This window comes from Nicotiana tomentosiformis, chromosome 5 (genome assembly GCF_000390325.3).
Source record: "Nicotiana tomentosiformis chromosome 5, ASM39032v3, whole genome shotgun sequence".
NCBI lineage: Eukaryota > Viridiplantae > Streptophyta > Magnoliopsida > Solanales > Solanaceae > Nicotiana > Nicotiana tomentosiformis.
In genome coordinates, this window is record NC_090816.1 from 37,062,618 (window position 1) to 37,075,919 (window position 13,302).

Below are 13,302 nucleotides of genomic sequence, written 5' to 3' on the forward strand. Positions count from 1 at the left end.
TTCCAGTCAGAGGATGATACCCTATGTCGACTCTATCTTTCTGCCCACTCGGCTCAATCAGCTTTGTTATCCTATATGATCGAGCTCCCAACCCTGTCCCTGGTCTGTATCCGTACTTCATCATTTCTCTGATGGCCATCTTTGATTTTTCTGGTGACTGCATTCTCAGATTTTGCTCGATCTCTTGTATTTTAGTGGTTTGCATGATCTCAACCGCATGGAAAGCGACCCCGTCTAATCCTTCTATGAACGGAACTGCATGTTCCAAATAAGCTAACTGGCTCCATTCGCCGTGGATTACAATCTCTTGGCAACCCCACTCGAACTTCATGCATTGGTATAGGGTAGACGAGACTGCCCCTTCCATATGTTTCCAAGGTCTTCCTAGCAACAAGTTGTATGAAGATGAAATATTCATCACTTGGAATAGTATGGGAAACTCAACTGGTCCAATTTGCAGAGCTAAATAGATTTCTCCAATGACGTCCTTCTGTGACCCGTCGAGGTCTCTTACCCTCACATGACTTCTTTTTACTTCTCTCAGATGGATACCCAACCTTCGTAGGGTAGAGAGTGGGAAGATATTGACTCCTGATCCTCCATTAACATGTACTTGGGACACCACCTTATCTCCACATTTAACAGTGATGTGTAAAGCTTTGTTGTGACCCACACCCTCTATAGGAAGTTTATCTCTCAGAAAGTGATCATATTTACTTCGACCATCTTCCCAATGGTTGCTGCCAGTGCCTCACTAGTGGTGTTGCTTGGCACACTTACTCCACTTAACACTTTCAACAGGGTGTCTTTGTGACTGTAAGAACTTATCAGTAGATCCATGATTGATATTTGTGCTCGGGTTTTCTTCAATTGTTCCTCCACAGAGTATTCTTTTATTGACATCCTCTTCCAAAATTTTGTGGCCTCCGTATCGCTTATATTCCTGCTCTGAATGTGTTCTCTTCCTGAATTCCCTTGGTTTACATCATCGGGAGCATAAAACCTCCCTGACCTGGCCATTCTATGAGCCGCTGCAGAATCCATCATCTTGGCTTTCCCTTTCTGCTGATATGTCCACGGGACTGTTTTCTATTCCGGATCCTCTTTATCCCTCATAGTAGCAGTGGACTGTTGCTGGTAATTCTGGACCATCATTGTAGGTTTTAACTATATTGTGATCATTGAAGTCCTTCGAGGTGGGACCCTTGCAGCCTCAACGTTCCCTATTGTGACGATGGTCCCTTTCAAGTCATACTTTTCATCCAGGGTGATCTTATTAGCTCTTTGATTTTGGTGGTTGGCAGCGGGTTGCAGTTCACGTTGGACAGAGCTGGGGTGCACTGAATGGCTCTACTTTTTATTAGTTTGAAGCATTCCTCGGTATCACGCCCTGGTATGTTTGAATGATAGAAATATTATTTTTTGCATCAAACTATTTTGCGGGATACTCATAAACCTTTCCTTATATCGGATGTATCAAATCTGTTCTCCTCAGTCTTTCAAACAATTGAGCCAAAGGTTCAGCAATCGGGGTGTAGTTTCTGGGACCTCTATCTTCAAAATTTGGGCAAGGTCGAGATGCATAGGTGTGTCGGTTTTAATGAGTGGTAGTTTGAACTGGAGCGTATGGTCGTGGTGGATTTGGATTTCTATAGGTGCGAGGTGGGTTATATTGAGGTTGGGGATTATAGTATGGTTGTGTGTTGTACACTGTAGCATAAGTAGGTGGGTGTGGGGAATGGGTATTCAGAGAGTAAGAGGTGTTTCAGTGGTGTGGATTGGACTGATAATACGGAATGATTGTTGATACCTCTTCCTTTTTCTTTTTTCGGCTGCCTATTGAACCAGATTGGATGGCTTTGTTATCTTCTTGCAATGCAGCCATAGATTGTATCTTGCCAGACTTTATACCTTCCTCTAAAACATCTCCCATTTTGACAAGTTCAGGGAAGTTCTGCCCCATCATGCCTATCATTTTCTCAAAGTAGATCCCTTCCTTAGACCTGATAAGATACTTAGTCAACTCACTGTCGTCTAACGGAGGTTGTGCTCTGGCGGCCTCTGACCTCCATCAACGTGCATACTCTTGGAATGATTTGGATGGTTGTTTCTGCAAGTTTGCTAGTGCAAACCTATCAAGGGTAATTTTTGTGTTGAACCGGAAGCGATTCTTGAAATCTTCTTCCATATCCTGCCATTCCCTCCAGTTTTTGTGATCTTGGCGAGTGTACCAAGTAAGGGCTTCCCCTGTCAAACTCCTTATGAACAGCTTCATCCTTAACTTGTCATTTCTTCCTACTCCAACTAGATTATAGCAGTATGCTCTCAAGTGTGCATGGGGATCACCTGTCCCATCAAAGATATCAAACTTCGGAGGCTTGTACGCTATCGGTATGTCCACATCTGGATGGATACATAGATCCTCATAGTTTAGACTTTCGCTCCCTCGAGCGACCTAAAGGTTTTTCATTTGTTTTCTTAATGCTCGTAATTGCCCGGACACTTATTCCTCCTCCTTATACTTAGCTTCCCTCTCCATTTTGGTATATTGATCAACTTCATAATGCATCTTGACCATGACAGGCGCTGTAAAGGTGGGTTCTGAAATGGCATATACGGGAGGAACATATCACTAATGTGCAGCAGTATATGCCATGGGTATGTGTTGGTCGTGATTGGTGGTGAAGGTGATGCCATCAGTAGGAGGGGTATGAACTGTGTTGGTACCAACTAGTAGGTTTTGCGATGTTTGAACGTAATTTATGTAAGTAGTGTGTATGGGAGGGTTTGGTGTGTTTGAAGGGGTTACTGGAGGTATAATCTAGGTGTTAGGGACTGAAGTCGGGGTATTGTTTGCTTGACTAGTAGTGGGAGGAAAGTGGTCGGGGATTAAATCTAGAGAAGGAAAACAAGGTGGTTGCGGGAGCATCATCACAGCCAGATGTGCCAATTCTCTAATGTGTTGTACTTCCTCCCTCAATGATTCCATCTCTTGGGCCATCCTGGCCACATGTTCGTCATTCCTCATACCATCCTTCTCTCCTGATCACATCGCCTCGGGCTATCAGCTATTACCAAAGCTTGTTCGATCAGGTTATCCACAGACATCTTCCCTTTCGATCTTAAGCTGTACGGTGGTTCTACCAGTATTGGGTTGACACAAACCAACTTTCTTTGGGGAATAAAGTAATATAGGAAAAGAAAACGAACATAATTCAGTTTTAGTATTTGCGCAAGTAATAGGCACACAGAGCAGTTAGTTCACGTATTCAGGCAAGCGCATTTTCCTAAAATTTGAGGGACCTCTCTTTGCCGGAGGTAGGCTTAAGTCGTGAATATTTGACAAACAATTAGATTTGATACATTTAGATCCGAAGCAAATTTTGGTTTTCATCGATAGTATTTAGATTGTAATAAGCGGGAGCAGAGGTTACATCATTTCTTCCAACATTCATAGAAATACATGGGCTCAAACAAACTTACCCTTAAGGAAATGAGAAAGTCCGGGATAAAGATACAAAGTGAGGAAAAGGGGTGAAATCAACCAACTTCTAATATCCATCCCGAAATCGTTCCCCATCTCTTCTTGTTCTTCCGCTTCTTCCTCTAGGTCTTCTTCAAATTCTTCATCATCATCATTGAACTCGGGTTCTTCCTCAAGATCTTCCTTTGGTTCTATCTTAGACTCAATTTGTATACATTCAACCACTCAGTCATCATCCTTGGGAGGTAGCAACATGTGATCAATTGACCTCGGGACTACTTGGAGGTGCATGGAGGTAGTCTTGAGGTAGCGTGTCAAAATTGCATGATAGATTTGCGAAGCCGCCATTGAATCCTCTAGCCAGGCTATTCCTTCCCTACTTGATTGAGCTAACTCATCTTCTTCATTTATCCAGACATAATATTCTGGAGTGCACCACGAATTCTGACCCATTGGCATTGTGACTAGATCATTCCACTCCTCCTAAAGCCTCCTTATCCTTGGTATTAGCATCTTCCCATTGTATTCGTCTTCATACAGTGTCGTCCTCGTCTAGAGAGGTACATACTAAATCAACACGAAATGCCTGAGAACTCGTAGGGGTGAGTATGGATGTATGCCCTCAAGTCCTATCAGCTCTATGAAATACTTTTGGGGAGTCCTTAGGATTGTCCTTCCGCCCAACCATGACATCTTCTAATTGATCCATTCTCCGCTTAAGTTGGTCATCATCTCTATCCATTCTTCCTGTCCATGCGGGGAGACCCAATGCCTCATTCTCTCACTATGACTTCGAATCATATTGTTGATGCCCACAAAGTAGTCAACTGTGGCTTCTTGCTGAAGGAAGTACTCCATGGCCCAGATTTGAAATAGTAGGTTACAACCCTTGAAGAAATCATACCCCCGGGATCATGCGGACAATGCTCTGAGAATCTCTGCTAACACCATAGGTACTAAAGTGGCTTGGAGGTTGCCTCGGAATGTTGCCAAAAGCAGAGGCAGCAAGTTGATATTGATTCGTCCTCTTCTTTGCAGGAAAACCAATAGTCCCAGCAGCGCCAAAGAGAATATTATGGGTCGGAGACTTTCCCACGTTGCTTGATTACACTGAAATTCTCCCAAGTACCAATCATAGCTTTCACGATATCTGAACCTGTCGAAACATTTGTCTAGGCTTACCCATCCATCTTTAATGTTTCTTAAACCCAAATTGTTTGCCAGATCCAAAACATCAAGAAGCCTATAGCCCGGCATGGTGGTCGGTAGTATCAGTTTCCTCCCTATAAATGGTAGTTCCATAAAAATGGTAACTTCTTCCAACGTTAGCACCAACTCATAATCAGCGAACTTGAAAACTACTTTGGTCGGGTCCCGAAACTCTATCAGTAAGCGTGTAAGCATTTTGTCAGCTCGGATATTTATCAAGGCAGTCAGTGCTCCCAGGTGTATCTTGATTTTGCCTCTATGCTCTCGATAGATATTCTTCCACCATTGCTTTAGCTTGTGTGTATCACGACCCAAAATTCGTCACGTCGTGATGGAGCCTATCATGATACTAGGCAAGCCAACAACTTACATATCCCAACATTTTCAAAAGCAAAACATGCTAGAAACAGGTTTAAAATAATGGGAATCTCATAAAACCAGATGAAACATCACAACTAAATACAAAAAATCCCCAAAACCTGGGTGTCACCGAGTAACAAAGCATCTATATAATGACATAGTCTGATACACTGTTTAGAAAGCAGAACAAAATAAATAAAACTAAAAGATGGGGGGGAGGAGACAAGGTCTGCAGATGCCCAAGCAGCTACCTCAATAATCTCCGAACATGTAAAAACTACACGATCAACAACCACCGTGCCTGGAAATGCCTGGATCTGCACACGAGGTGCAGGGTGTAGTATGAGTACAACGAACTCAATAAGTATCGAAAATAAACAAGGCAAGGTAAGAGAAGCTTAAATTATTGAGGATACTAGTTAATTCGGTGTGATTGTGTCCCCTTAAACCAACACAGCATAATATTTAAAGCTAACTCATAAGGCTTCGTGAGAATAATATCAGTGTGTGCATGTGCTCTATTTTCTCAAAATACTCCACTCAACAATGTTATGGCCTGTAGAGGAAAGAAACAAGTAAATCAGATAAGTGATCAAAGAAATATAAGTTCCACACACTGCATGGACAACTCACGTGTTGCACGGACAACTCACGTGCTAACAATAGAATCTGCACGGACAACTCACGTGCGACACGGGAAACTCACGTGTCAATAATATCAATATATATGGATCTGCACGGATAACTCACGTGTTGCACGGACAACTCGCGTGCCAATAATGTCGATATAGGGATCTGCACGGGCAACTCACGTGCTGCACGAATGACTCACATACCAATAACATAGCCGCATGCCCAGTCAAAAATATCATATAGAAGCAATAAAGCAAGTATGCAGGTATAAGATGAACGAATTAAGATTCTTATATCCCTGGACTAGTGTAAATAACATGCTAAAGTGTAGGTATGTGCAAAGTGTGCTATCATAGTCCAAACTGCAATTTCATTAATGAAAATCATTTATCAAGTTTGTTCAGGGATTAAACCTCTAAGTAGTCGCATAATGGCTCAACTAGATCACATAAACTGATACAACATGTTAGATACCAAAGCTTGAAGCTCAACAGTCATTTCTGGGCTTGTAAGAGCCTGAGCACAACTCAAACATGAATATACAATCCCGGTGCACGCACACGGGATCATCCCCATGTATGTACGCACCCAAAAGCACGTGGCTATCCCAACAATTCAGGCAACTGGTGCCTCAACCGAGTTTAAATACGATACTTACCTCAAGCAAATCAAATAACTCCGCTAGCAAGCCCTTGCCTCGTGATTCGGACTCTGAACGCCTCGAATCTAGCCATAAATAATTTGATAAAATCAACACAGGCTAAAGGAATCAATTCCATAAGAAAATGCTAAATTCTTAATCAAAAGTCAAAAAGTCGACTCAAAAGCCGGCCCCTAGGCCCATGTCTCAAAATCCAATAAAAGTCACAAAATCTGAAATCCCATTCAACCACGAGTCTAACCATACAAAATTTACCAAATTTCGATACCAAACCACCACTCAAATCCCAAAATTAAACTCTCAAAATCCCTAGCCTCTAAATCCCAAATTCCACCTTAAAAACACACAAATTAGGTGGGAAATTCAATGGGGAATCAAGATTATTGAATAAAAATGACCATAAGTGACTTACCTCAAGAATACCTTCAAATATCCTCTCAAAAATCGCCTTAGTCCGATTTTGCAACGTCCAAAATAAGAAAAATCACAAAACCCTCTCTGCTTCTGCGACCAGCCTCCGCATTTGAGAGATCGCAGGTGTGGAAATTTTCCTCGCACCTGTGCAAACCCTCACTTCTCCCAAAACTGCATTTGCAACCCTAGGGCCGCTTTTGCGGCTCTGCACCTGCGGCCATTCCCGCGCAGGTGCGGTCGCACCAGACTAGAACACACCAGCTTTTAGAAATTCTTAAAATCCAATCTGATTACGAGCCATATCACTCTCGAGGCCCCCGAGACCTCAACCAAACATACCAACAAGTCCTAAAACACAATGCGATCTTAGTAGAGCCCTCAATTCACATCAAACAACATCAAAAATACGAATCGCACCCCAATTCAAGCCTAACGAAAACCAAGGGATTCCAACTTCTACAACCGATGTGAAAACCTATCAAATCAAGTCCGATTGACCTCAAATTTTGCACGCAAGTAATCAATGACATAACGGACCTACTCCAACTCACGAAACTACAATATGAGCTTGATAACCAGAAAGTCAACTCTCGGTCAGACTTATAAGCTTTTAAAGCCTCTAATTTTTCAACTTTTGCTATTTCAAACCTAATTCAACTACAGACCTCCAAATCACTATCCGGACATACTCCTGAGTCCAAAATCACCCAAGGAAGCTGTAGGAACCATTAAAATGCCATTCCGGAGTCGTTCACACATAAGTCAACATCCGGTCAACCTTTTCAACTAAAGCTTCTAACCTTGAGACTAAGTGTCTCAACTCATTTTGAAACATCCCCGGAACCGAACCAACTACCCCAGCAATTCACATAGCAACTATTAATCATAAAATGAGCAGTAAATAGGGGAACAAGGCTACAACTCTCAAAATGACCGGCCAGGTCGTTACAGTGTGGTGCTCCCTTTACCATATTGATCTCGGGGATGTTTTTGTTGATTTCCATTTCTAAAAGGGGTAGAGAAAAGGGGTTTGATAAGTTTTTTCTTCGGATCTTAAGTGTCTCGTCATGATTTGTTCGTCTTTCCACAAAATTCATGTTGTAGGATGCATAGCCCATTGACATTAAGGTGGCTTTCCTAAGTGTGTGTCAATGCCAAGGACCGATCCACCTAAGGTTTATACAATATGACCTATGTTTGATAAAGTAGAGCATTTCCTAATTTTAAATTGGACTAAATATTGTGAGAACTTATGTCAGTTGACTTGACAAAGCCATTCTCTGAAACTAAAAAATTTTGAAAGAAGGTTCGGAAGGGTGTAAATGACAACCCTCGCGTGCCATTGTGTGTGAAAGCATACGACCAAGACTCGATAGGAAATAGTATGACAGTATATATAAAGCTATAACAGATAGTGATGTTAGTAATAATATTTTAAATAAGAAAATAAGCATATAAGGAGAAGGTAAGCATACAATTGCAAATTAAACACAAGCAGTGTACAAACAATTGTTAATTCCAGGTCTAGTCTAAGTCTGCTAAGTTCAAAACCTTAGTGTGAAGTCCCTAGCCGAGTCGTTATGTTGTTGCACCTTATTTTGCACGAGTCAAAACAAGATTCAACTAGTGCTTTCCATATTGATGATAAAAGAGAGTGGCCACCAATATTTAAAGGTATACTAAGGTACCAATTTCATTACTAAGATCATTTCTCTATTATTCTGCTAACCGATGAGATTTTGGATAAGGGTTCTTGTTTTGCAAAGGAAAGGTGTTAGGTGCCTCTTAAAATCTACCTGAGGTAGATCCATAGGACTTAGACTAGATTTAAATATTTAGTTATCTATACTCTGATCGACTAGTGCTAAAGTGGGGCATATTGTATATTTAGTTTAGAGCTTATTGCTAAAAATGTACAAGTAATTTCGAAAGAGGGTATAAATTTATGAAAGTCTTTAGAAAAATACTTATCTCTTATAATCGAAAGAGTATGCCTATAATGTTTGGGTTTGTAAAACATTGTGAGGTATGGCTAAGTTATAAAGCATTTTGTCTTTATAAGAAGGATGTGACTATTTGTATAATCTTTGTAAAGTGAAGTTTATTTAAAGAAAGAGTCTTTAGGCATACCTTGGAAATTCGTTCTCAAACCTCACATTTCGTTTTGAAGAAAACCGTCTGAAAAACCTTGGTTTTGGCAACAATGTTTGTTCGATTTTCTTTTGTAGAAAAGCTCGATTAAAAGACCAATTTGGGTTCCGTTTCTGATTTTTGGAAAAAGAAGACTGTCGTCCTTTGCTAAAGCTGTTTTGGTTTCAAATGTTTTAATAAAAAATTGTTAGTAATAGTATAAGAGATTAATAGAGTAAACGATTAACGAATCTTAATTATCTACTACTAAGTCTAACACTTCTTTGAATCCTATGTCTTTTAGGGGCTTGCCTAGATTGTTCACATGGTTCAAAGAAATAAAGTAAAGCATTCAATCAAATATGGTAAGTGTTATATACATGTGGAAAATAAGGACAGTAAACTTAATTAAAGTAGTAGAGGATGAGAGTGGACTCTAGTTTGGGCCTGAAAAAAGTAGGCCCAACAAGTAGCGAGAACCGACAGCAATAACTTCAGACTCCCAAATGCGCAGGTACATGATTTGGGCCTCAGTTCTTTGAGAACTCGGCAGGCCCAATTGTAATACATGTTCAAAAAGAAAAAGAAGGTCATTATATATGCTACTAAATGTGCATAATTACACAGGAAATAAAATAGTTTGGGCCTAAGACAAATTACAACAATCAATAACAATCTGAAATATGCAAACTAGTGTGGAGTCACATATGGTAAAGTGATTCAGAATGAAAGCTTTTGTTGTCATTAAACACTAAACCTAAAAGGTGTAATAAATGTCAATAGATTAGAGGCTAAGTCTAGAATTCCATTTAAGGTCAAGGTACTCTTTGGATCCCTGGTGCTTCAAAGTTCCCAAGGGTCTCGAGGCCTAGTGGAGTGCTTGTATCATGGAGAGTAGCTCAACCAAGAAATAAACTCTACTCCCAAATAACCCTAACTACTCACACTTACTCTTCCCTATAGGTTTAGGTGCCAATGAAGTACTCAATGTAGATCCCCATACCACACTGATACCATATCACAAGAATGTATACATTTCTTATAACAGTTGTACAAGATATCATAGGATCATAAGGCAGTCAATTCACATTATTGTAACCCAAATTTAAATCGAAGTATATAATTCACTGTGAACACCATAACATGTTAGGCATGCTTAAAATTTATCTTCAGGCATAAACAAAAAAGAGCACTAGCAGATTACTCTAGCAATCCAAACACCCAAATCATGTATCTTAAGAGTAGAGAAAGTACGTTATTCAAACTCATAATAGTCCATGTTCATGACTACATTCTCTTAATGACCTTCAATTAGATTAGTCAAGGATTTGTTATGACTAAATCTTAACTTCTAGCATACATACAGGTTAACAGTTTCATTTGGAGCTTCTAAAGAGTATTAACAGGGCTACAGGTTAACAACCTCATTTAAGACTTCTAAAGAGTATTAGTAGAGATACATGTTAACAGTCCGAATTAACTCTAAAGAAAATGACATGATTGCTTGCTTCTAAAAAAAATCTCGCAGCTTCATACTAATCTCATTAGAGAATAAAGCATGATACTATACTTAAATAGGGTAGAAGATTCATCGTAGGTTCATAAGCTAAGCCTAGCTCATTATGTATGCTTAGTGAAGTTTCAAGGACAGTATAGTCATGTGCATGGTCATGAAGGACAAGCAGGCTGTTGAAGAACAAAATGAATGCAAGGTATCCAAAAGAGAGCACCTACAGAGGATATTTAGTAGGAGTTCTACCATGATAAGGTGTTAACACAATCAAACTAACAGTATCACTTCATGAAATCCAGAAAAGGGGTCGGGGTATCATTTATTGGGGAATCTGTTAAGCATAGCAAGTATGAGATTTCAGGTATAGTGAAACTTAATTTCATCACTTTAGCACAACAGATGATACATCAGAACAGAAACACATCTTAACCAAGCCTCATAGCTTTAGTTAAGTGTATGGCAACTATCAGAATACACAAAGATGACACACGAATCCAATTAGCTTAGGACATGTTACATAGTGTGATCAAATAGTCATGAGTTTAATCAAATGATCAATGACCTTCGAAGAATTACCAGAATCACACAGGCATGTCAGAGAAAAGAGATTGGCTCACATGTCATGAACTCGTATTCCCAAACTAAGGTAACAATTTTATCTTCACTACTAAACAAGTTCATATTCACTTAAGTCTAATTTATCAGGTGAATCACTACAAAAATGCAAATAATACCCAAGGCAGGTTAATATAGCACTCATAGTGGTTCTAATAGAACATCAGGGAGATCTAAAGCTAGCTATTAGGATTGTTTTAGAGTTCTTTAGTTATTTTGAAACCTTAGCAGTAGATATGAGTTATCAGATGTTCATTAGGATCAATATACAGTTCTAATTTCAACAACTTAAGGAAACTCATGATTCCATAATCATTTATTAGTCATATGTCATTAACAGACACATAAAATAATTAGCCATACATTATTAATAATATCATTCAGTAAAAGATAATAAAACAACTCATGTTTAGTAGTTTAAACAAACAAAAGAAGAGTATGGTTGAGGTTTTACTGACCTCCTTTAGGGTAGCAAACCAAACAAAAGACATAGTTTAGCCGTTTAGAAGTCCAAGACTCAGACTCCAATCAGTGACTAACTCAGAACCAGAAAAGAGAGGAAGCAGAAATCGAGTGAGAACTTAGCCTCAATTGAAAAGATTCTAAACATTAATGTATTATGTATTAATTCTTTCAGATGGTTAGGTGTTGTTGGTGATCTTGGATGAGAGAATTTAAGGCTCTATTTATAGTGGCCATTGAAGCCTTAGGGTTCCAGCAGATTCAAGTTAGATAGTAGAAGATGACAAAGGGTGGATGATGATAGCAAGACAGGTGAAATCAGAGGAAGACTGAGGGGAAAAATCATCAAGGAACTTTATATAGACACAAGGATGAAGGATTCGACAGTAGATAGTGAGGATCCATCGGTTAAAGCTTCAATGTCCAGAGGTCACTCCGTTTGACTTCTGGACAACGAATGTTGATGATGAACCTGGAGAAGCATGCTCCGATTTGAGAGAACGAGTGGGGAAATCAGACGAATGAAGTTTCGTCTTTAAGGTATAAGGTTTCAAATTAGGGTTTTGAATTTTAGTAATGAATGGGGAAAGAATCAAGCAAAATTCGAGGATATAAAAGACAGATTGAGTGTTCTGAGGTTCGAATTTGTGACCTTGCACCGATTTTTACAAGGTTTCATCACTTCATGATTGATGGGCATGGACGATTTGAGAGAATAGAGAGAAAAAGAGGAAAAAGGGGCGGCTATTCAACGTGGGAAATGATTAGGGTCAAGGGTCTGGTCTTTGAGTTAAGATTGGGGGAAGCAATTTGGGCCGTTTGATCGTTTGATCAACGACCCAGATAAATCAGGGATTAAAAATTTTAAAAGTTTTTTTACGAGTAAATATAGGGACCATTGGATTTTCTTATTTCAACGGTGGATATGAGATTGTAGCGGGGATTAAAAGAACAGAGCAAATCCGGGATTAATTAGGGACCACTGATGAGTTGGACCAACGGTATTGGCTCATAAGGAGTGGCATGGATTGCCAACTTGGATTGGAGAAGTTGTTTGGACTGGGTCAGATGGTGATTGGGCCTATGTATTGGGCTAGTTTTAATTTAAAAGATGGCCAATTTGTGTTTAATTAAAAAATTGTAATTATAGCCTTTTAGTCTTTTAACCTCTTTTGAAACTAATTTAAATAAACATAATTATTTTCAATAAAATTTAGTAAAAAAATATAATTATAAAATATACCACTAATTATTAAAATTAATTATTTGTAAAATACTTTGTTTTCTAAAATATGACACTAATTTTGAATTATTAACATAGTAGTCAAATTAACTAGGAATTAAGAAGTAATTTGTTAAATTAATTATAGAGCCTATGCGATGCATATAAAAGTTATTTAAATAGTTTTAAAATAGTAAGTATGGTATATTTTTACATATACTAAATTATTAATTTCAATACTATTAATACCTAACTAATTTTGAAAAATAGGTATTATTGCTTGAAAATATTTTTAAAACGTACATTGTAAATTATTAAGTATAAATAAATTAATTTTCAAAGGGAGGATCGAAATTGGCCTTCAATAATCGGCCATTACATTGGCCTAGCATGGATGATATAATATGGTGATATCATAATCTTTCAGCAATTCTAACTATCTCTGCTACTGCAAATTAAGGTCCTTTAGCTTGAACATGTGTTGGGTACTCCGATGGTTGATATAGACTTCATAATGAATGTCGTACATATAGTACTTCCAACTCTTCAGCGCATGAACAATGGCTTCCAACTCTAAGTCATGAACAGGGTAATTATTC

At 38.9% G+C, this 13,302-nt stretch overlaps 1 protein-coding gene across 1 annotated transcript; it reads right to left on the bottom strand.

The window, feature by feature from the left end:
* Positions 1-1,089: 1,089 nt before the first annotated feature.
* Positions 1,090-4,226, bottom strand: LOC138892177 (uncharacterized). Its single transcript, XM_070175883.1, has 5 exons — positions 4,134-4,226; positions 3,550-3,679; positions 2,085-2,403; positions 1,811-2,003; positions 1,090-1,143 (listed from the first exon to the last, which is right to left on the bottom strand). The coding sequence occupies exons 1-5, from the start codon at positions 4,224-4,226 to the stop codon at positions 1,090-1,092; spliced, it is 789 nt and encodes a 262-aa protein (XP_070031984.1).
* Positions 4,227-13,302: the final 9,076 nt, after the last annotated feature.